At 33.7% G+C, this 13,366-nt stretch overlaps 1 protein-coding gene across 1 annotated transcript; it reads left to right on the forward strand.

The window, feature by feature from the left end:
* The first annotated feature begins 952 nt into the window (after positions 1-952).
* Positions 953-12,909, forward strand: LOC127834555 (carbonic anhydrase-like). Its single transcript, XM_052360543.1, has 9 exons — positions 953-1,117; positions 5,413-5,478; positions 8,557-8,580; positions 8,885-9,082; positions 9,310-9,431; positions 10,682-10,774; positions 11,140-11,254; positions 11,706-11,815; positions 12,470-12,909. The coding sequence occupies exons 2-9, from the start codon at positions 5,418-5,420 to the stop codon at positions 12,572-12,574; spliced, it is 828 nt and encodes a 275-aa protein (XP_052216503.1). The 5' UTR covers positions 953-1,117; positions 5,413-5,417; the 3' UTR covers positions 12,575-12,909.
* The last annotated feature ends 457 nt before the right edge of the window (positions 12,910-13,366 follow it).

Here is a 13,366-nt window from a genome sequence, read left to right on the forward strand (position 1 = left end):
CAATGCGTTAAAAAAATCAAGCAAGATATTCCGACACGACAAATGTCGAAATTGAAACCGCAGACATTCCAAACGTTGTTAATGGTTACACCATAGATATGTCAGGTAAAATTGTTTTGAATTTAAAGTAGTTGCTTTTGACGAAATGTTGTAAAAGAAGCCAATCGCCCTAACTTCCCGTGAGAGTTTTGTTTTAACTAAACACAGTTGGTTGATATCATGGTATGTGGTAATCGAGATTTTTTTACCATGCAAGGCAAGTCATCTGGCAGTTTAGACAAAAAGTGGTGTGATTGCATCTTGCAGATGTTTAAACGCATATTTTGTTAAGTTTCATTTTATGTGTTATCATGTCCATTCGTTTAAAGAGATAAGTTTGAGTCCGTTTTCTATATAGTTTATATTAGGGGACGCATGACCTGTTCATGACGATTTTTAACCGAAACTAAATGATTTACAAAGAATTCCAAATATTTTCTGAGAGCCTTTAAAAGTGTTTGTATAACACTATGCATTAAAAAGCTCCAGTAAGCCATATTCTTTCAAGAAATCAAGCTCACCCAATGACGAAACGCACAGAATTTCCCCAAAAAACATTTTAATGAAATTAAGTCCTTACAAGAACAGGATGAAGGGACACGTGACTTTGTGTGGTTCAAAATTTAACGTTAATGGATGTAAACACACCGGTATGTGATGTTTTTCTTCAAATATTGTCAGCTTTTGGTTCGGTTATCAAAACTATTGTACGAAATTGTGTAAAATCAGTTCAGGTCAACTCGTGTACATTCATACTATGGGTGGAAAAACTTCACACAACCTTTTCTTGGGACAGGGGCCGGTTCTGACGAGCTCCGGAGAGTGATACCCCAAAACTTGACAACTGAGCTATTTGTTCTATGTGCTCACGCTGTTTTAACACCGTGTTCAGGTGAGCGATTTAGTTTTTCTTCAGATTGCTGGGTATCGCTGAACACGACTACCCGATCACATGTATAAAAGCAGTCTGGTTTAAATTACTCACGTCTGTTGCAATAGCTCATAAGATAGTTTGAAAGTTTCGTGATTGTTCATAAACTCAGAGATAAAAGGAGACTTTGCCGTTAATTTTTCAGACGTAAGTCATCTTTAATATTAAGGCTGTATCGTTTATAACTATATACGTTGTTTGTTTTATAGTCAACGTTGCATTGTTTTGGCTCTTTTTGATTCGATTAAGATTTGTAACTGGTCTTTATTTGTTCATCATTCATTAGAATTTGTAATCAAACGCGATTAGAAAATAAGGTATTTATTTTCACTCCTACTTACAGATAAATTTTAATATTAAGCAATTGATAAACTTGGTTTTTAGTACGTATTGGTACCAATCCTGAAATCATAGTCGATTATTTGTATATTTTTATTACAATATATTCAAATATTCTATATATGCGTTGTTTAGGCCTATAGATACAAATATCCGACCTTTGCAACGTTCGAAAAAAAGGTTAAGTTTTTTTTTCTTTTCGTATATTTACATTTTTTGCCGATTGACATGGTTGCTAAATAGTACACACATTCCTTTATTCAAGACAAAACGGGATTGAGATTTGTCATTTTATTTTTACAATTCATTTGTTTGACATTAATATACAGGAATAAACTTACAAATCATCTATTGACTTCGAATTGAACGGTACGTATACTTTAAATCAACTATTCTGCAAAAAAGCACGTAAATTGTATTCAATAACTTTACAACGCCTCTTCATTTGCGCGAAAAGCGTGGGCACATTGATTGTCGAATAAAATATATGCAGTGCATAGTGCAATTTATATATTAAGGGTGTGATTTGACGCTCGACTGCCGAATGTTGTCACAAGTGTAAATTTAAGAATTAACGCAGTATAGTAAATATTTACATCACTGAAACAGCCATCGATTTATGTGATTGACAAACTGCATCTTAGCGGGACACAGCACTTGTCAAATACGCTTATACCATCATGTATGTAAATTATCTAAACAATGAAGAAAGCTTCATCAAATTATTGACTAACGCAATTTATTCGTCTGCACAAATATTTTATGAAGTTGTTCTATCTTCCATTTTATGTATAATCTCAATTATATTGATATAAACAAATCGAATAATCATACCGGAATTTAAAACCGAATATTCGACCGGTTTCGGAATACTCGAATCTTTGTTTTTCTTCCCTTCTTTCAAGGTTTTACAATTAACAATTCTCTAGTATTAACGTTGTATCTTTATTTAAAGAAACCTGTTACATTTTTATTTGGAAGTTATTCAGTCAATTGCTTAATTTAATGTGTAAAACTGTAAGAACTAACAAATTTAAGTCAACTTATGAGAGAAAAGGGAAATAAAAGCAAAACGTTGATATACAAATGTAATCGAGATTCAATTTTGGGATTAAAACTCAACCGTTCAGAAAGTGTGAAATAAGCCGTAGATATCATTAAACATACGAATTAATCCTTATATCAAAATAAGAACCATTTAAATTAATGAAACCCCATGATAAAATACCTCATAAAACGATCCGCGCAATCTTGTTTTACAAATGAATATGATATATCAATTCAATTTGAAAGATATTGTAATTATTGCATTCCCCAGTTATACAAAAGACTACATTAAATTATTTTTGGTAATTCAAATGTAAGTTTATCGGTACGACGAGTACAACGTACAAAGAAGTTATATAATATAAACAAAATTGATGGCAACAAATCATCTTTTTTTCTGATAAAATATATAACTCCCTACGCTGGAATAAAACTCACGAAGCAAGAGTCGAATAAAGTATAATTTATATTAATGATTTCATAAGAAGACGCATTACTGACTTTTTTAAATAATCCTCTTATATAATCTCTTGAAATTGTATTGTAATTAATTTTGTTTTTATATTTAAATTATTTCCACATTGCATTGTTTGTTTATTTTTAAATTGTCAGTTTCTATCATTTTCCGTTTAAATGCATTATTTTATTTTTTTGTAAATCCCATGCGTGTGGTGTAGTTTCTGTTTACATAACGCTGTTCTATTGAAGAAGACTTGTTTATATTACAACATCGTTACGCCTCATGGTGCAATCGTAATCCTCCGCAAGTAGATTTAAAGCGGGTATATACGATCTTGTCAAATATTTATTAATTAATATAAAATGTGTAAAAAACTTATTATACATATATTTCAATATAAACTAAAATAAAAGTTAAGAAGAACATGTGTCGAAAAATGCTGAATAAGCCAGATATTTAATTATGAAATCGAAAAAGGCTGTACAGCCGAATTCGCCAGCATGTATATCATGCATGTACGATGTGAATCTAAATTTAGTTTAACGGTTCATTTGAAATTCCTGCAGCGATATCGATTCATACGACACACGAACACTTACTAAAAAGACGAATGCATCGGTTATTGTAGGAAAATAATTACGAATTATCTTCGTCACAATCGGCTCGAGGCGCTAATTTGTATTTGCTGTATTTTATGAAATTCGTCTTAAATGTATAATTTTTCTTGCATATTGTGTGTTATTATAACATATTTGTATCAATTTTTTACAATTCAGCACATATAAAAACCGTATATACCCGCTTTAAGCAATGAATCGTCTGCTGATTAATAGTGGTCATGGTGGTGATTCCGTGAGGCTACACACTCGTTATCGAACTGATTCATGCAAATCGAGTTCAACTTCTTATGGACGAGACTCAATATAGGTTAATTAATATACATAAAAGGTATTTATTTTGGTCCGATTTCCGAACATGTAAGTTTCTATCATTTTCTGTTAAGATATATTCTTTTTCTTTTTGTAAATCACTTGCGTGTGATGTAGTTTCTGCTCACATAACGCTATTCTATTGAAGTCGACTTGTTAACATGAAAGTGCTATTATGTGCATTTTTTACTGTTGAATTGAGCTGAAAAGAATAAACAGGTCAAAAGAGTTAGTTAAAATGTGGTAAATAACAAATTATCTGCAACTAATCTTGCTACCAGTTGTTTAAAAAAATATATATACATTATAATCGATATTTTACATGACTGTACAGTCCTCTAAGCCGAGCGGTACTGTCTTTTTATAAAAATCGGAGATAGTGTTCTTTTGGCGTATGAACGAATCATGACTAAAACTAAATTTTTATTCACATCGTACATCGAATCATTTCTGTCGTCAGCTGTCTGTCGTACGGTTGATATTCAAATGCATTATTTTTCTCTTTTCGGGACATTGATTTAGTATATTGATGCTGCATTAACAAATATTAGTGTATATGAAGTGAACACACCAAAACTAAACAGCAGTTGCGATAGACACCTACAAACATAGCATATACTGTTAGATGCGCATAATATCACTTTAAAATATCGTTAAGCCTCATGGTGCAATCGTGATACAGCGACCATATCCGGAATCCTCCGTAAGCAGATTTAAGCAATAAACCGTCTGCTGATCCACAGTGGTCATGGTGTTGATTTCGTGAGGTTACACACTCGTTATCGAAATGATTCATGCAAACCGTGTTCAACTACTTATGGACAAGACTCAATTTAGGTTAATTCATATAAATAAAAGGTATTTATTTTGGTCCGATTTCTGAAAATGTTAATGTTATAAATTATTTAGGCGCATGCTTTCGTCCAGCACAAACACGTTAAAGGGGTCGTTTCACAGATTTTTGCATGTTTTGAAGTTTGTCATTAAATACTTTATTTTGATAAATGTTAACATTGGATATAAAAAGCTCCAGTACAATATCAAGAATCCAATTAAAAAAAGAAAAAAGGTAACCCTCAGCAAGGCTCGAACCACTGACCCCTGGAGTCCAGGAGTAAAAAGTCTCCTATTTAAACCACTCGGCCATCCTTCCGGATACAATGACAGGTGTATTTTATACTTCATAAAACCAATCCTCGTAGTTTCACAAAATATAACGACAACAACAGAACTATCCAAATTATTAATTCGTTTCGCGTTGCAACGCTTTATACTTTTCGTGTTTTTAAATCGTCAACAGATACATATAATGGCTACTTTAGAGCATAGTAAATGTTAAGCTTTACTGTTTCCTCACAAATATCACAACTAAAACGAAAATGTGCGAATATGAAACAACCTTTTTCAATTTTGGCAATTTCTCCAAATGTAAAAATGTCTGAATCCATGCAGTTTCAGCATATACATCCTCTTAAGGTCAAATTCTGACGGTGATCCGGTTGGCGACAGTGATTTATTTCGAGCTTGATTTTAAATCAGTGTTTACTATCGTAATTATAATGAAATCGATTAACACAATTTTAACAATTATTTATATGTTTCCCTCTTGTTTAAGTTAAGTTTGAAATAAAGAGATTACTTGTATAACAGATGTCATTTGTTTTTAGTGACCATGCTGAACGTTGTTTTCGTAATTGCCGTTCTGGCGGTGGGTGGCACATCAGCATCGACTGGTAAGAAACGCAGACAAATAGAGACACTTGCGGAAATGAATTTCATAGTTCCATAGTCATAGTAGCGAGTGTTTTTGCTGCCTTCAAGAATCACGTCCACAACTATAAACATCGATATTGGATCGACCAGGCTTACGTTTTAATAATTGATTAAATACTATCGGTTATACTAACAGATGAAATAGAAAGTTTATTTTTAAGTTGAACAGACGTCAACATTAACAGTGATTATCTGAGCTATTCTCAAATAAGCCTCTTCGAAAAAGATGTATGTTCACCGACGCAATCCTTCTTTCACCCTTATGTCTGATAAACACAATCTTGCACGATTCTCAGAACTCGTTTTATTAAAAATAATGTTAAGTTCTTTAAGGCGAAAACCTAAAATTTAAATATGTTGGATGCCATTTGTGGCTTGTTATTGTGTGTTCAAGATATAATAAATAGTATCAGCACAACAAAAGGTGGGTTCTTTATGAACAGAACTGAACAGAAATTTATTAAGACGTGTACTTAGAACATCTTCAGTCTTAACCATGTTATAAAACACATATCAAAAGGTCATATGAAGAGGAAGTGATCATACAGTAATACGTACTTGACTTGCACATAGAACATCGGCAATATTAACAATGTGATAATACACATATCAAAAGGTCATTTGAAGAGAAAGTGATCATACAGTAATACGCACTGTACATACAATCTAACGTAATACATGACAGTAGTTTGGAAAAAAACTCGCATTAAAAAATATGTAGGTATCAGGGCGGCTATCATGTCGATTATATAAATGGAAATACACTAAAATTAAAAATCGAATATCGTGCGTATACCATGCGTTACATGTATGATATAGTAAGAGATATCATACATATGTTGCATCGATTTCATAGATTCCGAATGGCAGCAAATATAAGTCCGTTGTACAATTTTTTATTTAATTGTTAAGCAATATATAAATATTCAAATGTATATGTGGATATACAATGGATATCAGCCCAGTTCACCATTAACTGCAGCACAACACGCTTTGCTTCTTATTCTATAAATATTTTACAAATGTGTAAGATTTCCAGTTCTTTTGATTTGATATAACCCCAAACTTCGCACGAAAAGTTAAGTATAGGTGTTCCAAAAATGCATCGAATAGTTGACAATTTTTTTGGCGGAAGATCAAAGTCGTGGCATTAAATTCATTTCATTGAATTTAGTTCTGAAGTTTCATTAAATTTATTAACATATTTACATGATTATATTGAGTTGGTTCCTTACTATAGTATTCTGATACGTGACATTACTTTATTTATAATTATCTGCATTAAAGACGATGTGCCTATGTATAAGTCTTAATAAACTGTCTGTTCTGTTCTGTTCTGTTCATTAAATAGTTTAAGGCCTTTCCATTGAGATATGCTTTTTTAAAATTCCCATTGTAATTAAAACTAGTGTCTAGTTATTTCAAAATCATCGAATTCTTCAATTGGTTGGCTATAATAGGTCAATTTTCGTTTGCTCATAACGCTTTACGTTTCCGGAAAACCATTATTTTAGTTTTTTATGTATTTACAGCTAGACCTCATATACAGCAATATAAAAATAAAAGATCTGAATGCTGCAGAGTTTCTTCAGAGTTTTACTTATAATAGGCAAATAATCAGCAAACAACAACAAACTCAAAATTAAATAATCGATTCTAAAGCCTGCATAAATTTTACACTACAAATTCCGCTCTAGATCTTCAACAAATAATGAAAACACAATAGGTGACATCACCTCCCTTATCGTAAATCAATAGTGTAATTGAAATAATCAGAATAAGAAGAGCATTCCTTACCACAAGATTGAACCTTTTGGTACATGTCTTTAACAATTCTAAGTAGTTTTCTATAGATAACAGTTTTAAAGGTATTGCACTGAAATTGTGTTTGTACATATCTTATATGAAGATCTAGCTTGGGATTGCAAACTTATTAACTTAACTTTAATAAACTTAAGTTTTACAATGTAAAAAACCTGGTACCATGGGATGTTGAATTATAGTTACAATTTAGTATTTTACTGAAAGATATTCCATTTCTGTGTGATCTTGTGCTGTTGGGGGAAAACCGGCGTACCCTGGAGAAACCTCACCTTCCCGATATGGCGACATCAAACCAAACTCACATGCGCCGGGAACGGGATTTGGACCAGGATCGCCTAGTTGAGAAGCACGTGTACAAACCACAGCAGTTTTCGTGATACTGCAATGGTTCTTCAAGTTGCATCTGTTTTTGATTCTGTAGTCAGAACATAGTGACTTTGATAGCGTTCGTTCTTTTTGCGATAGAACATAGGTGATACAAATATTATAAACGTATTTAATCTTATCAATCTGGTTATAGAGTAATAAGCACAGCCCTGTAATGTCCTCACGTGACATATATACTCCTAGGTTAGTAATATTACCTACTTTTATCCACAAATATAGATTTCACCAAGGTTAGTCAATCGTGTTTACTTAAATTCATTTAAAGAGGTTAACTCTTTCGTTTTTAGGAAGAAATGCACATTTATTATATTAACTGTATTACTAAATCCAATTAAATAGTTTTCAAGAATGGTTCAAATGATCGAAAATATATTACCTTAAAAGTGGGTAATATTGGTATGTGTTTGTCAAACATTTAATTACCTAAAATGTTTAGCGCATGAAACATAAAAACTCAAGTGAATACTGTACTAGCTTCGTGAAGCTCTTTAAAAAAGTCTGTATCGTATTACAAATATGATGGTCTTTCTGAACTTCCATATTTTACGAAATATTGTATACGGTGATACTATGGCGCACGGATTAATTTTGTTCTGCTCTGATGAATAGCGTGTTATGTAGATGCAATTCTGACATTGAAGTCTCTAAACTTCAGTACACAGCAGGTGAACGTTTTTCGGATACAGATGTCTGACGTATATTGGACTGATCAAACATCAATATATTGTATTATTATTGTATCCGTAAGTCAACGTACGATGAGAATTGCACAACGGTTTATTGTTTCTCGAGATTGAAACTTAATCTTAATCTTATTATGATTTCAGAATGGGGATACACAGAGGAAAATGGTATGTTTTCTTACATTAATGTCTTAAAGACACGATTCATGTAACTGTATGATCTGTGTAATACACACAGTTCATGTTTTCTTAAGTTGTTAATCCCTTCTTTACATGTGTATATCGTTTGAGTGTGTACACAATATTCTTTAAAATGATTTCAATCTGACTTGCTTATGATTTAATTGTCATATAAAACGTCCCGTTCTAATATTTCTTCCTGCAAAATAAATGTTACTTTTAATCTGGCAGCACATGTTCGCGGAATTCTACATGTTTAATCACTCAATCTCCAATAAACATTTTAACTCAGGGCCCTATACCTGGTACAAGCATTTTCCGATCGCCCGATCTGGCATCAGACAATCGCCGATCAATATCGATTCGTTTGAGGCGGAGTACGACGATGCTCTCACGGACATTCACCTTGAGGTCTCCTACCAAGCGGAAGACGATGTCACGCTGAAGAACAACGGACACAACTTACAGTGTCAAATCACCCAGCTTGGATGTAAGTGCGTAGCCATGTTTAACGTGTCCATCTTATATGGCGAATGCTTAACTAAATTTCAGTGGAGTCATTTCTTTTTTGGTTTTTGATAGGTGTACATATATTCGTATTTAAATACACATGTTATATTATTACATGACACGCATGAAGTGTTATATGAACAATGCAAATTTTGATATCATTTTTACCCTATTGATATTCCTAATTGCCCTACCTTCTTACCCCAGATTTGACCGGTGGTCCCCTTGGCAACCAGCAATTCAGGCTGGAGCAGTTCCACCTGCACTGGGGATCACATGACACCCGGGGATCGGAGCATACGATTGACGGGGAGCAGTTCGCAGCTGAGGTACACATGTGAAACCGGTTGTTTTGAACAATCTTCGATATATACGTATAAGAAATAAAAATATATGTAACGTGATAAAGCATATTTAAAAACAAAACATATTACTGTGATGTTACAATATGATTAATAATCCGAAACCATGACTATGTTAATAAACAACAAAGAAAAAGAATTAAAATCAGTATTTATGTATTCGCCCACATATCTCGGGCACGACTCTTGAAACATTATTTGGATTGAAACTTTTTCAAAAATGCTACTGTTATCATACGAAAAACAAACCAACAACTTTTTTGTTTAATTACTCTCTGTATGCTTTTCGTGGATTTTACTACATTTAAATGATTTGCCTTTTTCCCTGTTTGTATAATCATGCTTATTGTCAGTTGCGTGATATTTTAGCAAGGTGTTTTTCGATTAGTTGATGTCGTCAATTAGTCGAGTTGCGGTCAATAACTGTAATTTCGTAGACCAATTTTAATGCAATTTTATTTTGAGCAACCTATCCTAATGAAATACCTCATAATTGTATTTAGGACAAGTTTGTTTAAGGTCAAATGTCACTGTTACAAAAAATAAAAGAACACAAAAACATGCGGTTTCCAGTCAAATATCTGCATGGACATTTACAGTCAAAGTCAATGCCATTATAACTCAAAATAAAATAGTAATATCCGCTAAATTAGGTTAGTTAAAATGGAGTTCATAAACTTTGAAATTTGTTTATATGTGCCAGGTTTACATTCATATATGCAGGGAGTTAATTTTGGGCGAGTCTCGCTATTGTCAAAGTCACTTTTACTAAAATTAGAAAAGCGGTTCCTACTTAGCAAGACCTACCGAGCTGGAACGTATACAGATTGAATCAATAGAAATGTTCAGGTTTCCGCTTAATGAATTGAGGTGGGTTTGTTGTTGTTGCTTTTTTTAATTGGTGGAGATGAAAGCTGATTATTGTTTTGAAATTTTGTGTTTTTGTAACTTACTTCCAGCTTGAGCTTCTGGATGCATTTATATTCAGTTGGGACAAGGACAGGGTCACGGTTATTTAAACAAAAAAAAACAACAAATGTTTTTAGTTTTGATACATTACGCTGAAATTGATTCTGTGTTTAGCTTATATTCGGACCTGGCTTGGAATTGCACAACTATTTGATTCAAGTGTTAACTTAAACGGAAAATCATAGTTTCGTGGAGTTTGCATGTTTCTCGTACACTATGTCCGTCAATCCTCCTGTTCTCCATTGCAGCTTCACCTCGTCCACTGGAACACTAAGTATGACAGCTTCGCGGAGGCTGTTGACAAGAGTGACGGACTTGCCGTTCTCGGGGTTATGATCAAGGTAGCACATAGCGCACGATAAGCCGGTGTATATGCCGGAATTTATAGCGCGTTTTTATCTGTGAATTCAGTTTGCAAGTGTATATTTGATTACAATAGTTACCTTACTCATGCTGTGTCATTTGTAAGACCAATAACTTTGCTAGGGATGTGAAATGTTGCATTCCATAAACCGGGACAGACCCGACAAAAATTCGATATACGTGTGTGTTTGTTTTGTGTATTTATAAATAAAGTTATTACCCCAAAAAATGATAAAACGTAGAATTGTATTGATGGTGTAATTATGTTTCATGCGGTTTTCGAAAATTCACACATGTTTATAGCATGCCGCTGTTAATTGAAGCTTTCTCCTCGTTATAACAGTCCGGCATAGAGAATCCCTTCTTCTCCGTCGTGTCGGACAACTTAGGCGGGTTGATCCAAGCTCATAGCGAGGACACCATCCCCAGCTCCCTGGACCCTACCGACCTGCTTCCAGGTGTGCAGACGACGCAAGTATCAGGCGTTTTAAACATAGGATGTGTTCACCACATGATGTTTTTTTACCTCTTCTCTGTATTTGTTTCTTTCTCTTCCTTAATTTTTACTATTTTATTCTTTATTCTCTTTCCTATTCGTCGTCTACCATCTGTACGAAATAGTTCTTTTGCATATGCATCGCCTTTATCCTGTGTTATTTGTCTTCGTTTTCTTTTCTTACTCCTATCCCTTGCCTCCATTGTCTCGTAGCAGAAATATTGTGTTCCTATTTTTTTCTATTATAATAATCGTATTTGTGTTTACATCATATTTCAGCTCCTATTACTGGCTGTACAAACATTGATATAATTGGAAAATAAATTAATATCGGTAGTATGATCTGTGCGGTGTACGTCCGTCTTAATAAAATAACGTTGTTTCTCATACGTGACGTTATGTCGCTATTGTAGGTGACATCAGCGCCTACTGGACGTACGAGGGCTCTCTCACAACCCCGCCCTTGTTTGAAAGTGTCCAATGGATTGTCTTCAAAGAACCCGTAGAATTCTCTCATAGCCAAGTATTGATATTTACGCTGTATTTGAAGGAATTATTTAAAAGTAGGTTACAAAGTTAGTAGGAATAGGGTAATACTCGTGTATGTAGAAGTGCTTGCACGACCCGCGTCCTCAAATAATGCAGCCTCAGGTCCTCCAAAACTTAACATAAACATCAATAAAAATTAATTCACATCTAAAGATATTACGGATGGCGAAAAACGCCGTTGTAAAGGTTATAGCAGACCGATGTAACATTACCATGAAATTCACAAGAAATTAAGAATTTTTCGATTTGATCACAGTGTACAAACCGGGTTCAAGAGTCGCTTTCAATTAACGTATCAAGTTGCATAGCATTTCGCAAACTGTCATCTCCTGTTTTGATCCATTTACACATATATACATATTATAATACGATCTGACTGGGGTAGTCGGTTTTTCTTTAAATAAACGCCCATGTACAGAAACATTCAAAAATTCGTTTCTGATTTAATCTCTAGTTTTTTAAATTGAAAGGATCAATAACAGATGGTATCTGCAACTTGTACTGCACATTGTTATAATTAACAAATGGTCACATCAAACATGTATTTGCATTGCTTTTCCAACATTACAGAGAGTCATTTAATTTACTGTTTATCTCTAGAGAAAACACCCTTTAATCTGTCTTTCAGTTGGACGCTCTTCGGAGTCTCATTGATTCAGACGGCAATGCAATGCAGGACAACTTCCGGCCTCCACAACCAATAAACGGGAGACAAGTCAGGGCTTCCTTTTAATGAGACCCAGTTTTGAATAACTTCCCTTACAATATAGAAAGCGTTTACAGCAGCAGACATTCAAAACGGTGTACTTATTGCACGCATACAAAAGTTTAGGTCACACATAAAAAAGTTTGTTCATGTTTAATACCACATAAGTTGTATAAAGACACGAGGAGCCCATGAGGATTAAATGCAACTATTTGTGCATCATTTTGTGTGGGCATTACTCACACGAATTGTGATTGCAATTCTAAGATACCTAAATACTTATAACATTTATTTGTAAACATTCATGGTTTATTGAATTATAACAACGTTCGTCTGATGAAAAATAGATATTGTTGAAGGGATGGGGATGTTTCTTTTTATTCCTTTACTCTATATGTGGTTTTGCTTATCTAAAACGGCACAGGTACACATTATATTAAGAGCTAGTCGCTTTTAACAATTAGTACAGGATTAATTGAATTCTATTTTAGAGTACGGCATTGTTATTTTCTTCTCGTTTGTAGCAACAGGAATTGATTTACGTGTTAACGACATATCTATAGCGGTGCAACATAATACAAAAATATTCTTTATGAAAAGCTCGATACTTTACTAGGGAATCTTATGTTTGTTCCCTCTGTCTTAAACTCGATGTAGAGAAATGAATTGATTCCAAAAGTTCTCGACTCTATAATGACTGCACATTTTATGTCATTGGCGTCGCCCTGGAGGGCGGCGACTAGTATGTAATGCATTTTTTTCGCTTATGGGAGGAGAAGTTTTTTACGGATCAATGTATATATTTTTGTTTTAAGAATA

This window comes from Dreissena polymorpha, chromosome 6, assembly GCF_020536995.1.
Source record: "Dreissena polymorpha isolate Duluth1 chromosome 6, UMN_Dpol_1.0, whole genome shotgun sequence".
NCBI classification, from domain to species: domain Eukaryota; kingdom Metazoa; phylum Mollusca; class Bivalvia; order Myida; family Dreissenidae; genus Dreissena; species Dreissena polymorpha.